This window comes from Chrysochloris asiatica, unplaced genomic scaffold (genome assembly GCF_000296735.1).
Source record: "Chrysochloris asiatica unplaced genomic scaffold, ChrAsi1.0 scaffold00083, whole genome shotgun sequence".
In the NCBI taxonomy this organism is placed as follows: domain Eukaryota; kingdom Metazoa; phylum Chordata; class Mammalia; order Afrosoricida; family Chrysochloridae; genus Chrysochloris; species Chrysochloris asiatica.
The window spans coordinates 675448-697183 of NW_006408601.1; the positions used below are offsets into that span (position 1 = coordinate 675448).

At 45.9% G+C, this 21736-nt stretch overlaps 1 protein-coding gene across 1 annotated transcript in view; it reads left to right on the forward strand.

Moving 5' to 3' along the window:
- Window positions 1–21736, forward strand: part of MICAL2 (microtubule associated monooxygenase, calponin and LIM domain containing 2) — a 128978-nt gene that overhangs the window by 86691 nt on the left and 20551 nt on the right. Inside the window, exons 14-19 of the mRNA XM_006865823.1 lie at window positions 10533–10601; window positions 15449–15598; window positions 16839–16961; window positions 18077–18295; window positions 18478–18579; window positions 19711–19836. Of these exons, the coding sequence (XP_006865885.1) occupies window positions 10533–10601; window positions 15449–15598; window positions 16839–16961; window positions 18077–18295; window positions 18478–18579; window positions 19711–19836 (789 nt within the window). The remainder of the gene's footprint in view (window positions 1–10532; window positions 10602–15448; window positions 15599–16838; window positions 16962–18076; window positions 18296–18477; window positions 18580–19710; window positions 19837–21736) is intronic.

Consider the following 21736-nt stretch of genomic DNA (forward strand, 5'->3'; position numbering starts at 1 on the left):
CAAAGTCAGATAAAGACATCACAAGGAAAGAAAAGTATAGGCCAATAACCCTTATAAACATAGATGCAAAAATCTTGACAAAATGCTAACCAGAATTCAATAACATATTAAAATGATTGTACACTCTGACCAGTAGAATTTATCCCTGGAATGCAAGGGTGGTTCACCATGAAAATATCCATCAGTGTAATAGACCATCTTAACCAAATGGAGGAGAAAACCTGATATGGGCCTCTTGGGATTTTATTATTTTATTTTTGATGAGGAGCACAGATATTTAGAGATAAATAATATATGGTCCTTGCCTTTGAAGAGCTCAGAACATAATAAACTAATTCCCAAACATTCGCAATTACAAAATCCTTCGTTTGTGGTTTTTAGAGTTTTGTTGTCATCATCATTTTGGTTTAGTGTCTCAGTAGTTTCATTATGGTGCATATAGATCAAAAGAAATACCAAATAATTCTGTCTATTAAGTAGTTAAGCCCAAATGACGTAATTGAAGTTGTTCATAGTGTATCTGTCTGACAGATGTCACCATGCTTCCCCTCAAAGTGTTCTCTAGTGCCTCTATGAGCTCATTCTGATGCCATCGAGTGCCTTGGTATAAAATTTAGGAACCATGGACCAAGTAGAAAATTATCATTTTATTTGAATAATAGAAGGTACAATAGAATTTATCTTGTTGTGTGTGTGCTCATTTTTCAAATAAAAAGTGGTGGGATGCCTTGCCTTAGGTCACATAAGACTCAGTGGTAGTTCATTACTTTGCCCCCATACCCTGTTTCCTTTGTTGTTTTGTTGTTAGGTGCCATTGAGTCAGTTCTGACTCATAATGACCTTGTGCACAACAGAATGAAACATTACCCGGTCCTTCACCAACCTCACAATCATCACACCTGAGCCCATTGCTGCTGCCACTATGTCAAGTCATTTTGTTAGGGGTCTTATTGTTTTATGCTGACCCTCCACTCTACCAAACATGATGTCCTTCTCCAGAGACTGGTCCCTCCTGATAACATGTAGAAGCATGAGAGATGAAGTCTGGCCATCCTGGCTTCTAAAGAGCATTCTGGCTGCACTTCCTCCATCATAGATTTGTTTGTTTTTTTGGTGGTCCATGGTACTTTGAATATTCTTCTCCAACTCCATAACTCAAATACATCAATTTTTGTACACTCTTCCTTATTCATTGTCCAACTTTAACATGCATATGTTGTTGTTGATGTTTGGTGCCATTGAGTCGGTACTGACTCATGCGTATGAGGCTATTGTAAATACTATGGAATGAGTCTAGTGCACTTTAGTCCTCAAACTGACATTTTTGCTCTTGAACACTTGAAAAAGGTCTTGTACAACACATTTGACTAATGCAATACGTTGTTTGATTTCTTGACTGCTGCTGCCATGTTTCCTTTACCACTAATTAATGAATTTGTTAAAAGATGTTTATCAAGTATCTCGTGATAGAACAAGTAGAAGTGATGTACGATCGACCTTAGAGTCTAGCTGGAAGACATGCCAGAAAAATAGTGAAAAGACTGCAAGCTAAGGGTCAGTCCTTGGGGAACAACAGAATTTAAGGGACCCATGGCGACAAAGCAGCTAGAAAAAACAATGATGGAAGAGTCTGAAAGGAAGGAAGGAAGTTAGAAAACCCAGCAGGGATTGAGTTCCAGAGAATGGGTTCAAGAGACTATATTTGGCGATAGAGAAACCAAACCAGATGAGGATTGAGGAAAGGTTGTGGGATTTGAAGGTATTGAGGGCAAAAATTTCAGAGGATAAGGATTGAATAGGGAGTCCCTCGGTGATTCAAATACTTAATGCAAAAGGTTTAGCAGTTCAAGCTCACCCTGAGCCGCCTTGTAAGAAAGGTCTAGCAATCTACTTCCAGGGTAGTCCTGAGTTGAATTAACTTGTCAGCAACTGGTAACTAGTAAGGACTGAATGGATAGTTCTCTGGAGCCTTGGGGTGGGAGGGCCCCCACATCTGAATCAGGGTGACACATTCAGTAATGAAAGGAAAGGAAGAAGAATCTCAAACATACCACTTAAAGAAGCCCAAAAAGTAGAGAATTCCAAAGAGGTGTTGAGTGGGAACAGAGGAGAGAGGTCCCAGTGTAAGAACCAGAGGCGAGCCCACTGGTATGAGCAGGGGAGGCTCCATAGGACAGTTTTACGTACCCACACGGAGTTTGCCTTCCCCTCCGGAACTTCAGGCAAGTCCTCCAGTAACATCCCAGAGGTGCTGCGAGTCTCTGCATGTTTTTGAGTCTAAATTGCCAACAGTCTCCTTAGTCCCTGGCCAGCCATGCCTGGCCCTGCCAGGCCCTCCACCCAGGGCAGGGGTCGTGCCTCCTTTCATTCCCTCTGCTGGTGAGCAGTGGTCACTTTTTCCACTGAGGTCCACTCCCCCTGGAATGTTGCAGCAGTTGTTTTGCTAACTTCAGGGAGCAAGACACTCAACACGTCTGCCACACCCTGTCTGTATGAAGGAATGGGCTAGCGAGGCTGGGGTAGGAAGGAAGGTGTGCTGGTCTGTTAGGATTTTCAGCAGAGCAGCTAAAATTGTGAACTACATCTAGCTCCTTTAAACTCCTCTGCTTCCTGAACTGCCCCAATTGAGAGGTTCCAGATGAGGACTGTGCACTCCACCTTAGGGAACTGTCTTTTGGAGACCAGCTCAGCTATTTTCTCTCTCAAGCCCCAGGACCACTGCTTTGGGCTACAACCCAAAGCAAGTCAGTACAGTCTTGATGGAAACTCTTAGCCAAGCATATGCCACCTTTCTCCATTGACTCCCGTTCCTTCCACCACTTAGCCCACAACTGGGAATGTCAAGCAAACCAGAGAGGAATGTTTAATCCTTTCACTCGCCACTCCTCTGTTTACAGAATGAACGAATTGAAGTCTTGCAGCCAGCTCTGGCTGAGAAGGTGGAGTGGTCAAAAGTCAGTCTTCAGCTAGGCTAGCCCAGACTCTCCCTCCCTAGGCTGCTTCATCCTCGTCCACTCCCCACTGGTTCTGCTTAGAAATGTGGGGAGAGCTTGTGAGCTCTGCCCTGCTGAGCACTGACCCACTTTGAACCACGATCGGTCAGTCTTCTTCAGTGTGTGCATCGTGGCTACCCCCTTCCAAGAGGATCAAGACCCCACAGACCAGGTCCTTCCCTCAGCACATTTGATGTGTTCAATTTGTCTTGGTCTTTGAATAGGTAGAGCGATTTGGTCCTTGAAGTAAGTGCTTGGCAAGAGTAGTATTTGCCCTTCTGTTTCTCCTCAAAGGGATTGAGTACTTCCTCTGGCTGAGTAAGTGAGTCAGTGAGGCCTTTGGGTCCCACTGTGTCCAGGCATCCCAGAAATTCAGCTATCAAGGCCACACACAGAGCACCTTCTTCTTCTTCCCATTCAATTGTTGGTCTTCATGTTGTATCTGCATACTCTTTGCCTTGGGGAACCTATCTCCAGTGCTTTTGACTTTAACCCTTCCCACAACCAAGAACATTGAGTCCTCTCTTCACGGCTGCTACACAGATACCGCGTGGATGTCTACACCCCAGCTCCACAGAGGCAGCACCAGAGTTGCCACATAGAGTTGCTACGTGCAATTAGACATGCAGCCCTCCATGTCCTAGCTCAGTCATCTCTCTGGAATAGAGATGCAGGTTCAGCAGTCATGCTTACCTGACTCTATACCATAGCATGCACACAATATCCGTACATTTAGGTGCATCTACATTTGACCTTGCTCCCTTTCTCCATCTTCCCTACCCTCCCTACTCACGTCCCCTCCCACCAGCTTCCAGTGGGAATTGGTGAACACACATTCTTTTACAATGTGGCATCTTAATCTGAGGAGGATTCGCTGTTTCCTGCTGAGCTGGTTTTAAGAATCTCTCCCATCCTGTTTGTCACTATTGGTCTTACATTCTTCTCTCCTCCCTAATTTTGTCTTCCTAATAACATTCGAACTGCAAGATTTGTCAACTTCTAGGAAAGTAGACAACTTTTCCTCTACAAAGGTCCTGGTTTCCTTTTGGAGAGAGTAGCTTTCTCATCTCACAGCTAAGAGATCTCTCTGGTGAGTGGTAACTGGTTGAGTTGATCACTACAAAGGCTAGATGCCTATGACTGGGGAAAGGAGATCTGGGCTGTTGTATTTCCCCTTAGGAAGGAGCCTCTCTTTGCAAATGTACAGCTGATCCTGGGCGGTGTTAACATGACTAATGGTATGGGACAGTTCACAGTGCATACCTGTGCTCTCCTAGGCCTATCACACATTAATGACACATGTATTCATTACCACCACAGTCATTTCATACACTGCACACTTGATATTTGTCCCATTTAGAGCCCATTCTCTGAGACCCAGCACAAAGGTGGTCACAGTCCCCTGGAAAGCACCCCCAGAAGCCAGGTGGGTGGCCCTAGCATTTCTCCCAATCACTGACTGATTCTGATCCAGTTGTCCTCTCACACTGATCCCCTGGTAAAATAGGTTCACAAAGCGGGAGTAGTGTCCGTGTTTGGCCTGACTAGTCCAGCCCCCTCCTCCACCCTTCTCTCCCAGGCTCTCCAGCACAAACTCTTTCTAAAGAGCTACAAGGCATCCCTTAAGAAAGTGCCTCTCCAATCATCCATGCATTCAACAAATATTTATTAATGCCTGTTTGATGCTGAGTTCTCTTCATGCTAAGGTTAGACAAGCAAGGATCCTGTCTAGGGAACTAATTGTCTACAGGGACTACGTTCCTGTCATTCCCCCTCCCCACCTCAAACAGCCACTGATTCAGCAGCCAAAGCCTCCCATTGGGTTTCTTCTTGTTGTTAAGTGCCATGGAGTCGGTTCCTACCCATAGCAAGCCTGTATAGGGTTCTGAGGAGTGGCTGGTGAGCTTGAATTATCGACCTTGTGGGTCAAACGACCTTATGGTCCAGGGCATTAGCCTACAGCAGCGCCACACCAGGACTCCCATTAGGTTTCTAGTACTTTTCAATTCAGAGATTTAAAGATGGCTCAGGATCTCGATTGCTGGTTCACGAGGCTGCTCAGCAAGCAGGGGCCCAGACCAGCATGGCCCCACCCTTCCAGTCAGGTAACTGCCGAGGTTGCTGTCTCTCTTTTCCTTGTGTGACCACAGTTTAGGATTCTGAGTTGATTTACAGATTGGGAATGAAATTTGAAGTCAGGCAACCACAAGTGTGCTTGGGGTTGCTAGGGATCCGGCAAGTGTGTAAACCTCCCAGAAAGCTCCTTTGCTTGTCTGCAAAGTGAGTGTAATAGCACACATGTCCTAACCTTGTTGGGAAGACCCAGGAGCAGTGTCTGCTGCAGGTCTGAGCGCTCTGCCCGCTGGTACATAGGAGGACTCGGGAAGTGACAGGGCCCTGCCTTTAGGAATACTAAAATACTACTGACAAAAGCATGCTAGGTTTCTGAGACGATGAGCAGAAACTATCTGGACTGCACACTTGGTTCTGTAATGCACTGTGGTATTTCTCTCACTTGTTCCTGACGTAACCTTTAAAAGAAGGCAGGGAACCTATTTCCATCCTGGTTTTCTAGATGGAGAAACTCTGACTGATGAAAATTACATTGCCAAATGTGACATCACTGGCAAATGTCAAACCCAAAGGTAATCTTCAAATTCTCTAAATGCTGTTACAAAATACTACTCATGTCTACCTTGGGTGCAATGCTTTTCTTACACGCATGATTTCGTTTAGCCTCAATTTATGAGGTAGACAATATCTCTTCTTGTAAGTGAGGAAATGAATCAGAGAAGTTAGGTGTTTTTCCTAAAGTCACACAGCTAGCAGGTCATTAGTGTGAGAATTCAAACCCATGACTCTGCTGCTTGCCTTTAAAGAAAAGAAGAGCTGGTCTGCCAGCATTCCTGGCCCTCTATCTTTTTTTAAAGAGTGAAGGTTTATAGACATTATCATCAGTAAATCTTTACATTCAACAAATCATATACTGTTTCATCTCAATGATTGTAGTGTCCCCTCCATGTACCATCTGTTAACAGCATTTACCTCTAGTCACTTTACTTGGTCCTCTTTCTTATTAGCTGTACCCTGCTCCGTCAGGCCTTGGTCTACAATGGCCAATCTCTCTTCCCATGACCCAGATCTAAATTTTCTCAGGATTAGGCTATACCAGAGGTAGGGAACATCCAGGAAATCATTTGGTCTGGCCCTGCCAAAGCAACTGCAGCACCAGCCATCATGCTGTTATTGTTAAGTGTTGTCAAGTCGGTTCTGACTCACAGCGACCCTGTATAAGGGCTTCCAGGGATTGGCTGGTGAGTTTGAACCACCGACCTTGTGGTTCGCACAGACTTGGCGGTCCAATGCTGTATCCCACAGCACCATACTAGAACATCATCACATTTGTTGTTGTTATTAGGTGCCATCAAGTTAGTTCCAACTCATAGCAACCCTGTATAAAGTTTCTGAGGAGCAGCTGGTGAGCTTGAACTACCAACCTTGTGGTTCAAACCAACCTTGCAGTCCAGCACATTAACCCACAGGTGCTACACCAGGGCTTCCATTGTTGTTGTTAAGTGCAGTTTAGTGAGTTCCAACTCGTAGCGAACCTATATAAGGTTTTCCAAGGAGCGACTGGTGGGTTTGAACCACCGGCCTTGCAGCTCAAATTGACCTTGCAGTCCAGCACATTAACCTGCAGTACCACACTAGAACTCCTGAGCTCTCATTAGCTGTGAGTTAATAAAATAATTGACCAAATATAGCAGGCTAATTTTTAAGTTGATGATTTTGTATGGATCACAAATGTCATAAATTTTAGCAAAAAAAAGGTTCTCCTACCCTGGGCTATACCAGCTAAGTATCAAATTATTTTGCTCAGGCTAAAATCACATTAATTTAGGCAATATGGGAACCTGGCTATCTTGTGCTGACCAAATGAGATCTTTGATTTTTTTTTAACGGGGACAGTAATTAGTTTATGAAATGCCCTTCCATTGAAATCATAGGGAAATTGAGTGTTCTTAGAGTTAGTGTATGGGGAAACCCTCATAGGAAAAGAAAGTGAGTTATTTGTTTAGTCTCATGCAATCTCTTACTGAGAACCTTAAGTATTTTCTTCCTTCCTGTGTCCCAGTTCTTTGTAATTGTTTTTGCCACGCCTTCCTTCCTTGTCTGTCTTAGTGTAGAAACTCCACTAAAGCCTGTTCACCATGACTGACCCTGCTGGCATTTAAAATACCTGTGGCATAGCTTCCAGAATAACAGCAACACTCAGGCCACTGCAATATGACAAACTGACACATGTATGGTGGATTTCTTTGTAGAGCAAATAGAATCAAAGGAGAGGGGGTCCAGAGGCAATTGTGGCCTCCAAATACAGATATGCAGATAAAGAAATTAGCTAAATCTGTAAATGAAAATTTTCTCAACCTTTCTGTTTTAGTCTAGCCCTTGGTAGAGAAGTAATACTTCAGTGATAAATCCATATGGTATCATTTGGGGTATGTATGCTGCTAACCTTTCCTGATGTGGTGCTGAAGGATAAGCACTTGACCACAAGGACATTTTGAACTGCAAGGTCAGTGGTTCAAACCCACCAGCCTCCTCGGAAACCCTATACAGGGTCTCTGTGAGTCAGAACTGACTTGACGGCACTCAACAACAACAACAACTTTCCCATATAGTCCATTCTTCCATGGGTCAGGGTGGATCAGAGGCGCTAAGGTTGCTCCCTTCTGCTTCCTTTATTCCCTCTGGAGAATCTGGGGTCTTTTAAGGAACTGCTGGCTGGGTACCCTGTCCCAGGAATGCTTTTTGTGAGTCTGACATGGCAGGGTTTGGATCTGTATTGTCTCTGATTGTTTGAATAGTCAGACCCTGAGCTATTGAGTGCAAAAGAGAGCGAAAGATGTGCTGCTCTCTGGGGGAAAAGTCAAGTTCTCACTTAAGATGGAAACAGAGAAACAACAGAAACCCTAAGATTATTCATGAAAGTGTACTTGTTGGGTAGAACACTCTGTACTTTCACGGGCTTCAGTCTCAGGGCCATGTGCCATTCACAGACTGCGGAGTGGGGCTGAGGCAGCCTGTGCCTCTAAGATCCAACATTGTTGCAAATAAGGTCATCTGTTTCTCTTGGTGTTTGCCCAAGCTTTTGGGCTGAAATCATTTCCATTCACAGTATAATGATTTATTAGAAGCTAAGGAAATGTTGAAGGGAAAGCAAAGCCCTTTGATCTGATGTTTTGTGCTGCTTGGGCAACGGTAGGGTCAACTTTCTGAACACACATCAGTGACGAAACTGTGGTTGATCTTGTCTTAAAAAGAAAAGATGGTTGTAAATCCGGAGAGCAGAAAGGGAGTAATGAAAATGTGAAATCAGAATTGTTGTTCCTGGTGACCTTATGATAGAATGCACACCATCTTCATGGTTGTTTGAGGACATCGCTGTGCTCACTGTGAACTTTGAGCACCTTCCAGTCTAGGGGCTCATCTCCAGCACTATTGTTGTTGTTGTTAAGTGCTGTTGAGTTGGTTCCCACTCATAGTGACCCTGTATAGGGTTTTCAGGCTGTCAGTCTTTTCGAGAACAGACAGTCTCATCTCCTCCTGCAAAAGAGCTGGTGGACTAGAACTGCTCATCTTGTGGTTCACAGTCCACTTCTTAGCCTATGGAACCTCCACATTCTAGCACTATAGCAGATAATATTCTTTTGGGATCCAGGTTTTCATTGGCTAATTTTCAGAAGTAGATCACCAGATCTTTCTTCCCCGTTTGTCTTAAGCTATAGGTGACCCTAATGTTACTTGATACTGGTATAACTTCCAGCATCAAAGCAACACGCAAGTCACCACAGTGTGACAAACTTCCAGTTGGGTGGTGGTGGGTAGAAAGCAAAGGAAATAGGACTTCTCGTTGGAAGCAAGTGGACACATAGTAGCCACTGCTATTTCAGAACCAACAGGAGAAAATGTAACCCTACTCAGATTGCATGGGATTAGTGTTTAGGGGGCTGATTGGGCTGTGTGCTGAGGCTTGAAGTGAGAGAGTAGCCCATAGCCCTTTCTGCAGCATTCAAGGTGGTACAAGAGCTGGGATGTCATCTAGGTCCACTATAGAGGGCCTCTCTGAGAGTGTAGGAGGCTCCCAGCAGTAGATGGGATAGGATACCATGGTCTTGAGGGAGCTGGCCATTTGGAGTAAGCCCAGCAGGAGGCTGCTGGTAGAGTTGTTCTAACCAAGGAAAGGGATGAGTAAGTCTTGAGTAAACTCTAGCCTAAGTTAGGGATAGGTTTACACAGCAGGGAACAGAAGAAGTACTGAATCCAACCTGCCATCCCACTCCAGCCCAGAGCATCAGCTTAACCTCTGCAGTCCCACTCGTTCCCTGGAGGAGACAGACTAAAAATGCCCATGCCCTTTAGTGACCTGCGCAGGGATGATGCCATGGGCTTGGGTAGAACTGTGGTATCTGGATTTCAATGTTTAGATACAGCCAGCAGATAGCAGGCTGTAAAAGGTTATTGGTACCCATGCAATTTATTGTCTAACCAGAACACGTTGGAGAGTGAACAGTTGTTGTTTTTGTTGTTAACCAACCATGGAGTTGGTTCCGACTTATAGCGACCCTGTACAGGGTTTCCGAGGCTGTAAATCTTTACAGGAGCAGAAAGCCTCATCTTTCTTCCGTGGAACAGCTGGTAGTTTTGAACTTCTGACCCTGAGGTTCGCAGCCCAATTTGTAACCACTGCACTACCAGAGAGTGAACAGAGACACTATTAATTACATCAGGGACAAGAAAGCAGCCAGTCAGAACTGTCTTGGGGAGAGTAGGATGTATGATCACCCTCGTCGTCTGCCGTGATGGTGACTGAATTCCAGGCTTAACTGTCTGTCAATCCCTAGATAGCTAATTTGGGTTCTGAGAAGTGAAGGGGAGAGGCTACCAAGGGCAGAGCATGTGGAGTTCTCAGGAGGCATCCTCAGTCCTGACCGTGACCTTGGGCAAGCCATGGGACTTCTCTGAGCTCACAGTCATGTTGCCAGTGGCCTACCTCGCGGGGATGTTTTCTTCTGATCTTTTAGGATGTGATTCCCACCCTTGTGCCCAAGCATAATTCTGTGATAGCATTTGTCATGGTGCAAGGCAGTTTCTTTCTTTCTTTTCTTTTTTTTCAATGTTTTATTGTGAATTTCAATGTAATCGTTTACATGGGAGAATGTTAGTTTTACATTCATCCTATCTTATATCATTTCATTGCTATGGTTATAATCCCCTCCATGCATCATCAACCAACCAAAGGGTATACACTACAAGCCTGCACCCCGGTCGTCAGCACACAGCCCCTCTCCCTCTCTGTGTCTATCCCAACAGCTCCATCTCTCCACATCATCGTCTCAAGGTAGTATATTTCTGTGTGTGATTCCTAGGTTAGCAGTTGTCTTAAGGGCAAGGAGATACCTCAGTGCTAACTCGGTATTGGTGGAACTGAAGTGACTGACAGCTCTGGGCTCACCTTGATTTCTGCTCTTGCAGGTGGATGGCCAAACCGAAGAGAATGACATGAACAAGCGAAGGCGGAAAGGTTTCAGTGTCCTGGATGAGGTTAGTGTGATGCTGTTAGTTTACACAAAGGCCCCATTCCTAACAAGCAGAGGGCACAGACCTGCCTGACCACACAGCCTCCCTGGTCGTTTCTCTCCTCTCTCATTCAATCTGGGTACACGTACATCCAGCATGGCTTGGTGGAAAGACCGTCTTGGGTTCTGGTCTTCGCCCCGGCACCTGCTCACTATGTCACCTTAACAAATATAACCTCTCTAAGTGTTCTGTGCCTGTGAAATGAGAGCAATACTAACTTTGCAAGGTGTTTCCAGATTAAATCATACTGTTGATCACATATGTTAATCATTCTATAATTACTGTGAGGAGGAGGAATGAGCACTGTGGATCTGTAGGATAAACACTGGACTGCTAACCACAGGTTGGCAGTTCAAGTCCACCAGCTGCTGTGTCAGAAAAAATGACTTTCCGCTCCCAAAAAGATTCACAAGCCCCCAGGAATCCCATACAGCGTCGCTATGAGTGGGAACCAACTCAGTGGCACTTAACAACAACAACAGTAGTAGTAGTAATAAAGAGATCCTCGTGGCCCTGGTGGTGCCATGGGTTAAGCACTGGGCTGCTAACTGAAAGGTTGGCAGTTCGAAGCACCAGCCCCCTCGACAGGAGAAAGGTGATCCACTCCCATAAACGTTTTACAGACTTGGAAACTCAATGGAACCTTTCTACTCCGTTCTAGAGTCAGAATTAACTCTTACTGCAGTGGGTGGGTTTTGTTGTTTACTCAGCCTTGAAGCAAATGTCTCAGTGCCCTCAAGTGCCACCTTCTGGTTAAAGAAGAAAATTACAGGCTGCTTTGTCAAAGACTTGTAATCACTCTCCTGCTTCTGAAAGAAAATATTATCAAGAGAAAAAGTATCAGTTCCTGCTTCCCTGGTCTCTTTTAAAGACACCTGAGATACACACTTTCTTCAGAAAGGCCCTTCTAGTGGCACAGAGGCAAACGTTAACAGTGCCAGTCAGCCCACTGTCATTGAGTTAATGCCCACTCATAGCCACCCCCCCACCTCCACCCCAGGACAGAGCAGAACTGCTCCTTGGGGATTCTGAGTCTAAACATGGGAGGAGACAGCCTCATTTTCATCCTCTAGAGCAGCTGGTGAGTTTGAGCCACCAACCTTGTGGTTAGCACCCTGATGTTTAGGCCGTTATGCCACCAAGGCAGCTACTTGCCAGTCAGGTCCATTGTCAGTCGGCTTTAGCTAGTCTTCTGGCTCATGTCAACATTATGCCCTGGAGGCACTGGGGGAATCATTTGATTAATACACAGCTACCTGGTTTAGTCCTAAGGAGCTCTGGTAGTGTAGTGGTTATGAATTGGGTTGCTAACCTCAAGGGTTGCTAACCTCTGTTCCACGAGAGAAAGATGAGGCTTTCTGCTCCCATAAAGATTTACAGCCTCGGAAACCTTGTACAGGGTTACTATGAGTCGGAACTGACGCCACAGTACTTAACGACAACAGACTTGGTTTAGTCCTGGTGTGGCACTGTGGGTTAATGCGCTGGACTGCAAAGTCGGTTTTAAACGCATGGTCGGCGGTTCAAGCTCACCAGCTGCTCCTTGGAAACCCTATACAGGGTCGCTATGGGTCGGAACCGACTCGACAGCACTTAACAACAACAACCTGGTTTATAGAAGTTAGGAACTGCCCCTTACATGGTTAAAGAGATTTTGTTTCTGTATAGTTTTATGACATTGTTCATGTCTGTGACCAGTTTGGTGTGGTCATAGATATGAACAGTGTCATAAAACTGTACAGAAACAAAACCCCTTCAACCATGTAGGGAACTCTGAACTTCTCATAGAGCCAAGAGGCCCACCCTGGGAAGGAAGGGTGCAGCTGCCTCGACTCACCCCATTTTTAGGATGACTTAATAAATGAAACCTGGTGTTTAATTTACCATGTAAAAGGTGAACAAATTCACTTTCTTCAGGACGTTCACATGACCCTCTCTCTTCTGATGTTTTCTAAAGTTTCTTTGAGTGATCGTTCCAGAAATCTCTCCTCCCCTCCCCTTGACTCTGACTGTGGTGTGAGGAAGAGGCCAGCCAGCACGGAAGTGACCAGGGAAGAGGCAGAGGCTGACTCTCAGGACTGGAGATAGATTCCATCCGTTTCCCAGGTTACAGGGTTTGGCTCTGCGCCTTAGTGCTTGTGATTTATTGCTGTTCTTCCCAAGAAGCTTCCCATAGAAACAGTCTGTCTGAGGAAGAAGTCTTCTCGTGCCTTTCATCCTTGGTTTATTCCAGGCCTGCCCCTTGCAGCTCCTAGTTGAGGGTGTTTGGTATCAGCACAGGAGTTGGAGTGTGGGAAGAAAACTGGTTTACATCTGGCCCCTTTGAGATGGCTCTTAACTGTTTTCTGGAGTAACTCTTTTGCTTAAATTCAGCTTTGACAAAACAGTCATTCTTCCTATAGCCTTGCTACTCAACGAGTTATCCATAAACCGGTAGCAGCAACAGCTGCTATTAATACAGGTCTTAAAGTCATGTTCATATCACGTACCCCTATGATATGATGCCAAGAGAAGGGCGCTTCCCCTCTGTGGTCTCCTTCTCCAAAATCCACGACCCCATTCTACTCATGAGAAAACATCAGACAAGCCCAAATTGAGAGGCTTTCTACAAAATAGCTGATGAACCGAAAACAAAACAACAATCCTTTGCCATTGACTCACAGCGACCCCACAGGACCAAGTAGAACGTCCAGAGGTTTTCCAAGGCTGTAATCTTTGCGGAAGCCAACTGCCTCCTCTTTCTCCTATGAAGCAGCTGATGGGTTTGAACTGTGGACCTTCTAGTTAGCATCTGAGTGCACTGAACTCAGAACTTCAGAAGTGTCAAGGTCATGGAAGATAAGGAACAAGTGAGACAGTATCACGGATGATAAATACCATGGGAATCCTGGAACAGAACAAAGTCAGGAGTGGAAAACTTGTAAAATGTGAATGAAACCTCTAGTTTAGTCAATGGTGGTGGGCCGGTGTTCATTTCTTGTTTCAATAAAGGTATCATGATTATTCCAGATGCCACCATTACGAGGTGGAGGTAACACAGGATATCTAGTGTGCTCAGCGAACTCTCACAGGAGGAGGGAGTGAAATACTGTGAGAATGACCAACGTGTGACCTGGAGACACTAAGTGAGCACATGCTGTAGGAAACAGGATGCATTCTACTAGCTCAGCACAGTGTTGCCACAAACCTCAGTCTGTAAAAAACACAGTATCTATGGAACAGGATAAATCAAATCACAATAAAAAGAGGCAGGCCTGTACTATCTTTACAGCTTTTCTGTAAATCTAAAATTATGTTTGAAATAAAGTGATTCTTAGACGACAGCAAAGACACTCTAGTCCAAGACGAAGTTTCGGGTGGGATGCCAAAAAGAGAGGAGAAGGAATCCCAAAGCTTGTGTCTCACCTGCTCCCTGACTGGCATCCCCACACCCTGCTCCCTTCATCCCACTTACTCTTGATGTCAGTCATGTGGTGTATTCTGAAACGTCTTTTACTCATCGCTTCAGTTTGTCGTCATCGTTCATGTCTTCTATAACCTTGTGAAGTGGGTTACTGCTCCCATGTTATAGATGAGCAAACTTCAGAGACGTGAAAGGCTCAGGATCCAAATGCTGTCTGGCTCCCAAGCTGGGCTGCACCCATCCTTTATGATCATTGTCTCTGTTGGATAGCACCAGCTGCTTCTGCTTCCCTTCCTCAACCACGAAGGGAATCCTTCCTCAGGAAAGTAATCTCATGTCCTGAGTCCTCAGGCACCCTCCCTGGGGTTTTTTGTTTGTTTTTAAGTGAGATGAATTTATTTATTAGCCAAAGCAATAGATTCAAACATATTAACCATCATGAGGACAGTGTGCAACCAATGTTTTGTACTATTATACATAAGGTCTCCATGAGTCAGAACTAACTATACAACAACTAACAGTTTCCAGCAATTCTGTACCCAAAACATTGAACATAAAGGTATAATCATGATACCCATCTGAAGATTTGTTCTTTATTTCTCAATTGTTTTTTGTAGTTTTTTTATGTATATACAAAGTTTTTATTGTGACTTGAGTGATAGTTTACACAGGAGAACATCAGTTTTACACTCATCGTTTCATTGCAATGATTACAATCTCTTCCATGCATCATCATTCAGCATCATTCCTTCTGGGTTTTTTTCGGGGGATGTACACAAAAATACTCAGGAATATATAATCATTTAAATAACCAAAGGGCACATTCTGCAAGCCTGCCTCCTGGCCAACAGCACACAACCTTTCTCTTTCCATGAGTCTGGAGTCTTTAGCTGCTCTATCTCTCCATGTTCTCATCTCTGCCTCCATCTCTGGTGTCACTGTTTCTCTGGATAGGGTCTCACATTCTGCTCCTGCTCTTCTCCCTTGATGGTCCTAGGGTCCTCTGTTCCTGGACTGTAAGATTAATGACTCACCCCTTTTTGTTACATAACTTCTACCTTTATAGTTGTGACTGTCGCAATTAGTCATGGTGACAGCTATTCGCTATTGAATCATGAAGAATCTTGTCCCCATATCTTTTCACCAGATCCATCTAGACAAGATGAGAACTATTGAGTGGGGATTCTACCTTCCCCTGCACAGTCATAAACTAAACTCCCTCTTGAAAGCTTGTAAGCCAGTCACTTCGTGCCTTTATAGTGCCCCCCCCCCCCCATTTTAGGTAGCAATCTCTAAATTACCCATCCTTGTCAACCCTGTGTACAGAGGAGGTAGGATTGATCAGGTACCCTCCCTGTTATCTGGGTTCCATGATCTAACAACCAGCACATTGTTGTGATCTTTGCAGCCTTCAAGCTTTTCCAGCCGAAGCCTGGGCTCCAATCAAGAATATGGCATCATTAAAGAAGGTGGAAATCAGAACAAAGTCAAGTCCATTGCAAATCAACTTCTGGCCAAGTTCGAGGAGACCACTCTGAACCCTTCAGTCCTGAAGCAGGTCAGTCATGTCACGTGCTCAATGGAAAGCCATCAGAAATGTCCAGGCTAGTCATGAACTTGGGGTGTGCTAGACAGGTCTGTTTAAAGAGAGTTCAGGCTACTTCTAGATCAACTGTATTGTTGTAGCACAAAAGCATCCATAGACAATAGATAAACAAATAACGATAGATAACCGTGTTTCAATAAAACTTTATTTCAAAAACAGGCAATGAGACAGATTTGGCCCACAGGCCACAATTTACCAATGTCAGTTTCTAGATTAGAAGAGAAACACATTCCCTAGTTTGGTTTTGAATTGCAGCTAAGCTATGGTTTACAGTCAGCATTGAGCAGGGACAGCTTAAGGGAGCTTTTCAGATGCTGCATGGAGAGAAACTAAGCCCATGATGAGAAACTCCATCCAAACCAGGGGAAAACTACACAGTCTAGTTCCATGTGGCTCCAGGAAATGTTCCCAGCCACCTCCATCTCTCCCTGTACCCCCAGGTCAGTGTGTCTGACGGGTGAGCCGAGTCTGAGGGAGGCTGCAGATGGAGCCTGACTTCTCATTCACTCTGGCTTGGAGGTCTGTGCCACATGGGTCAGTCGGCTGCCCTCAGCCTCCTCGGGAATGTTCATGTCACTTTACAAGACCTTGTGACAGGAGGTTCTGTTTTCCTCTGGAAAACACCCAGTCACATGGCAGGCTTAGGCTCCTCAGGAGGAGGACAGAGCCCTGGTGACTGAGGTTTGAGGCATCTTGCTGTGGCCCTGACCCTGCTTGGACTAACTGAGCTCTCCTCATTTCCCTGAGGTTTGTGATTCTCTGCAATGTTTCTCAATTGCTCCTCCTGGAGGTTTGGCCCCTTTCAGTCCACAAGTGTTGATGAAGGACCATGGCATCCCTGCCCTAGCATGGACAGGAAGCTTCTTCGTTTCAAAAGACTCCCTGGCACTTGCCACTGGCACTGCTCACCCCAGGCCTGTGTCTGAGCCAAAACCAAGGCCTCCCTGGCATTTACACATTGTCTGTGAACCGGCATCTCCAGGACTTGATGTCCACACAGACAGAGGGCCAAGAGCTCACATTTCCCAGCTGGTCCAGCTCTCAGCATCTCAGCCCAGTATCTGCTCTGCACTTGCAAACTCTGTTCCCTGCTTCTGTCTCTCTTCCCTCCAAGTGTCTCTAATCTGACTCACCTTTTCCTTCATGTTTCCTACAACTGCTCTCTTGGACTTGCCTGCCTCTCTCCTGCCAGGAACGCCGTGTCTCAGGGATAGGTAAGCCCGTCCTTTGCTCTTCCTCGGCCTCTCCTGTTAGCCCTCATGGCCCCAAGCCGAAGGACCCCACACTCAACCCGTCACCTCCTCTGAAAAGGCAGGTAGGGCTTCTCCCAGTGGATGCTGTCTGGGTGAAACCCGAGGGGACTTTGTCCCCAAGGGCTGGGTTCACTGACTCTCCCCACACTCCCAAAGGGTTGACAGTAGATTCCCCGGGCAAACAGCACAACCACACAAACACTCTGATAGTTAAGAACAGCCAGGTGTACTGTTGGCCTCTCATCCGTCAGGTATTTTCTGAGCAACTACCATGTTCTCAGTGAAAATAAACCAGGCCACGTGGGACATTTTGTGTGATGCCCCTTATGACACTTTACCTTTATTGAAGACCACTTAAGTAAGCTGCTTTATAAACTGTGATGAAAAATTGGCAGTGATGGTGGAATGGGCTCAGGTGAGGTATCCACTGAGGTATGATGGAGCCAGAGGATACTGCATAGGTGGGCAGGGAGGCGGCCTGAAGCTGTAGACTGAATTTTCCCAGCCAGCGTGTCTGGGTTTAGAATTTGAACAGAGTCACCGTTTTCCAGGGTGTTAGGAATTTTGTGTTGCTTCCTGCTGATGGAAGTCAAGTGCTAATGTGGATACAATGCAGGGATTCTTGGGACCATGTGCATAAGAATCACCACCTGGGAACTCTAAGAAATACCAATGTCTGGTGCCTATGCTCTTTGCCATCAAGTGGATGTCCACTCATGGTGACCCCGTGTGGTACAGAGTAGGTCACCAGGCTTTTCTTCTGTAGCTCCTCTGGGCACGCTCAAACTAGTAAGTTTTCAACAAGTAGTCAAGTCAACCTTACCACTCAGGGACTATCTGGCTTCTACTCCAGGCTAATTAAATTAGAATCTCAGGAGGTTGGACCCAGACTTGGGTGTTTTTTTAAAAGCACCCTAAATTATTTCATTGTATAGCCAGGATTGAGAACCACTGTTGTACATGTTTTAATTCAGTAGGTGTGAGTCTGGGTCTGAGACAAGGCCCAAGACTGTGTATTTGTAATGGGGATGGCAGGTGTTCTGATACAGATGGTGAAAATTCAACACCGGAGGCTAGTTTGGCGTCTCGCTCAAGCTGGCCCCCAGTGTGCCCTCTCTCTGTGACCTTGTGAAAGGACTGCAGTAGGGAAGGAGGCTTGGTTTCCCCTCTTTCCTAGCTCCCATCAGTGGCTGAGCCCGGGCATATGCAAAGAGAGCTAAAACAAGTGTCTGTCAATGGCGAGTGTTCCATCAGGCCCTGGAGAGGCAGGGCCAAGTCAGACCTGCAGCTGGATGGACCCGAGAGTCCTGCTGGCCGGCCTCCTGCCTGCCAGGGTACGCTGGCCCTCTCTGGGGTGCTGCGGCGCCTGCAGGAAGTGGAGGAGAAGATTCTGCAGGTGAAAGGCTCCCTCTTTGCCCTTCTTCTGTTTGTCTGAGATGGCCTCCCTTCCTCCCACCTTCCTCTCCCTCCGCTTTCCACGACAGTTTCCTTTTACCGTTACCTTCCTTCACGCCTATCACAGAGACCATCGCGGCCTCTTGCTCTCTCTTTTCTTTCTCTTTCTCACCTGGACTGCAGAAGAGGGCTCAGAACCTGGCCAGCAGGGAATTTCACCACAAGAATATTAAAGAGAAGGCAGCTCACCTTGCCTCCATGTTTGGACACGGGGACATCCCACAGGTAAACACAGGGCTTTCAGAGCCCCAGGTCCTCCTGTGTTGGACACCCAATCAGGTGACTGGGGGAATCTCAGGAGCTTGGTTTACCCCTGTCATTGCATGAGGAGCTATTCGTTTGTTGATCCACTGAAAGAATTTGAGCTGGCGTCTATGAAAAAACCCAATGAGAAGATTCAAAATAAGGACAAAGGGAAAACGAAGGCAGAAAAGTAAGTTCAGGTCAAAGGAATAGGCTGCCATATGGAAACACAGGCCTTTAGAGCTTAAACATTTCTAAGTGGGCTCTGAGCTTCCTGAGGATCAGTGCAAAGAGCGAAAGCTGGTCAGTTGCAAGAATCACATTGCTTATAGGTGAAAGAAAGCCAGTTGCTCATGTCATTCTTGCCTGGAGTAATCTCTCTGTGGTCCTCATTAAGGATATTAGAAATTATATGGTCTCTGCTTCCCCAAAAGGCACTATCCAGCTAAGCTGAGTGACTTTGTGTCTTTTTAAAATAGAGCACACAGCCCTCTCTAAGTTTGCCAGTTACTTATTGAAAACATGCTGCAGAGACAAGGGTGGGCTCATCAGAGACCAAAGAGTTGATGCTGAGATTCTGTGCGCATGTGTAAGACACTCTCTTGTCTCTAGAGCACATCTCCTCTGCTGTGCCATCCAGTCTCCTCCAGACCTGTGTACAGGATGCCATACTTGAGTTCTGTTTTAGAGTTCCATGTGGCTGCCAAAGGCTCACACACCTATCTGTGACTGCAGATACTCCCACTGTGGGCATCTGCCCCAAAGTAGCCCAGATTCGCCAATTCCAAGCTTTGCAGCTGCTATTGCATACTAAGGGTGGGAGTTTCAGTGACAAGTACTGGCATCTGGGGCAGACATGAACAGAAACAGAATGGACCAGTTTAGCTGTTTAAGTGTGACAAGGGAGCTGGAAGAGTGGTAGCAGAATGCAGTGTAGCCAGGAGCCAGATAGTCCTGCATGGCCCAAAGACGAAAGCTTCTGTTTTGTGCTGTGTGGACCTGGATGTTTCTCCTCCCTCCCCTGCATCCTCGAGTGTGTGGGCAGGCAGCTGTAACATCACTGTGCATTTCCCCTGGAATAATAACCATTTCCTCTATTTCTGTTCTGTGCAGAATAAACTACTGTCTAAAGGCCTGTCTCACACTCATCCTCCGTCTTCTCCCTCTTGCCTTCCATCTCCTGGTCCAGCTGCTACTTCCTCTCCATCACCTACTGACTCTGCTTCTCCTGCCAGAAAGGTAGTTGTCTCTATAATTGGTACTCTTACCTTTTGCATGTCTGAGATGTTCTCAGGCTCTGCTCAACCTGCATGGACAAATATCTGGAGCTTGGTTTGGTGGGGATGAAAGTTTGCAGATATTTTTAACAGTCCTGGATTCGGTTTTGGTTTTCCATTAGATCAAACAGCATAGCAGAACAGGGAGAATCCAGAAACTTGACAAACAGTGCTTATTCATTGAGTTCTTACTATATGCCTATCATTTGCCAGGAACTAAGGAGCTCTGGTAGCATAGTGGTTACGAATTAGGCTGCGAACCACAGGGTCAACAGTTTGAAACTACCAGCTGTTCCGCGGGAGAAAGATGAGGCTTTCTGCTCCCTAAAGATTTACAGCCTTGGAAACCCTGTACAGGGTCGCTATGAGTTGGAACTGACTCCATGGCACATAACAACAACAACAACAAGGAGCTCTGATAGGGTAGTGGTTACGAATTGGGCTGCGAACCGCAAGGTCAGAAGTTTGAAACTACCAGCCGGTCTGTGGGAGAAAGATGAGGCTTTCTGCTCCCGTAAAGATTTACTGCCTCAGAAACCTTGTACAGGGTCGCTATGAGTAGAAGCTGACGCCACAGCACATAACCATCACCAAGGAAACAGAGAAGGATGGTGAAGCTCCTCAGCTCACAGTTTAAATGGGCAACAGCACATAAACACAGATAACTTGATTTATGACATTTTACCATATGGCAGTTTAGACCTAACAGAATGACAAGTACATATGCTAAACCTAGTACAGTAGCATGTATCAATATCTGTTAGAGGTTAAAAGGGAAAGATTATAGGAACACAAAGAGGAGACGTCTAAGAAGGATTCATGGGAGGCAGTAATTTGGAGGCCAAGGGTAGAAGGTTGTACTGGAGGATTTTGCTTGAGAAAAGTGTAAGTAAGGAGGGCATTGTAAGAGGGGCTGGCATATGCAAAGGCACCATGACCCGTGTGAATGGAAAGCAGATGTCTGCTGTGACTTGAATTTAGGGATCAAAGTGTTCGTGAGTGTGGAGAATGAGGGTGAAGGTGAGCTAAGTAATTTCATTTTATCCTCTGCTCTAGAGGGCTGGCTCAGGCAGCAGTTTCAGAGGTCCATGTGGCTGTGGAGGCCCACACACTTGTCAGCGACTGCAGATACTCCCGCTGTGGGCATCTGCCCCAGAGTAGCCCGGATTTGCCTTTCCCAAGCTTTGCAGCTGCTATTGGCTGGCTTGGGATGCTAACTCTTGTTAATGAAATGTGCGGTTCACAGTTGAGAAAGCACCGAGAGGCCCCAGGGGGCTCCATGGCACTTCTCGTTTTTACCCCTTGTTCCTGTTACTCAGTATGCCCAGAACAAAATCAGACTAAGGACAACCTATGAGGATGCTTGGTTTCTGGAATGAATAAGCCTAAACATGGATTCAAACACCACCTTCTCGAGCTGTTGCTCATAGGTTTGGTGTCTCCTCCCTCCCCAGACCATGCTTCTCGGAATACACCCTGTTCTGTCTGGTTCACACTTAGGCTCAATGCACAGTGCTGGATTTACTTCTGTACTGCTGGGCTGAGGCAAGAACCAGCTCTTTGCTATTGAAAATTGGGAGTTGCCTCTTGTGTATTGGGGTCTCTTTCCCAGTGACCATCACTTGTAGGGGGAGACATATACAGGTAGAATACCCAAGAAAGGAGCAAGGGAACTTAACAGTCCACCTCTTCTAAGTTCCCCAACGTGGGTGAGAGTATCATTTGAAAGACAGCAGGAGAGATTCAGTACAGAAACACAGACAGTCCAATTTTTCAGAGAAAATAGTCATGGTCCAGATACCCAGCATCTTGTCCCAGCGCAGTCACTGGTCAGCCATTGGTCTTAAGCCTCCTGACCTTTC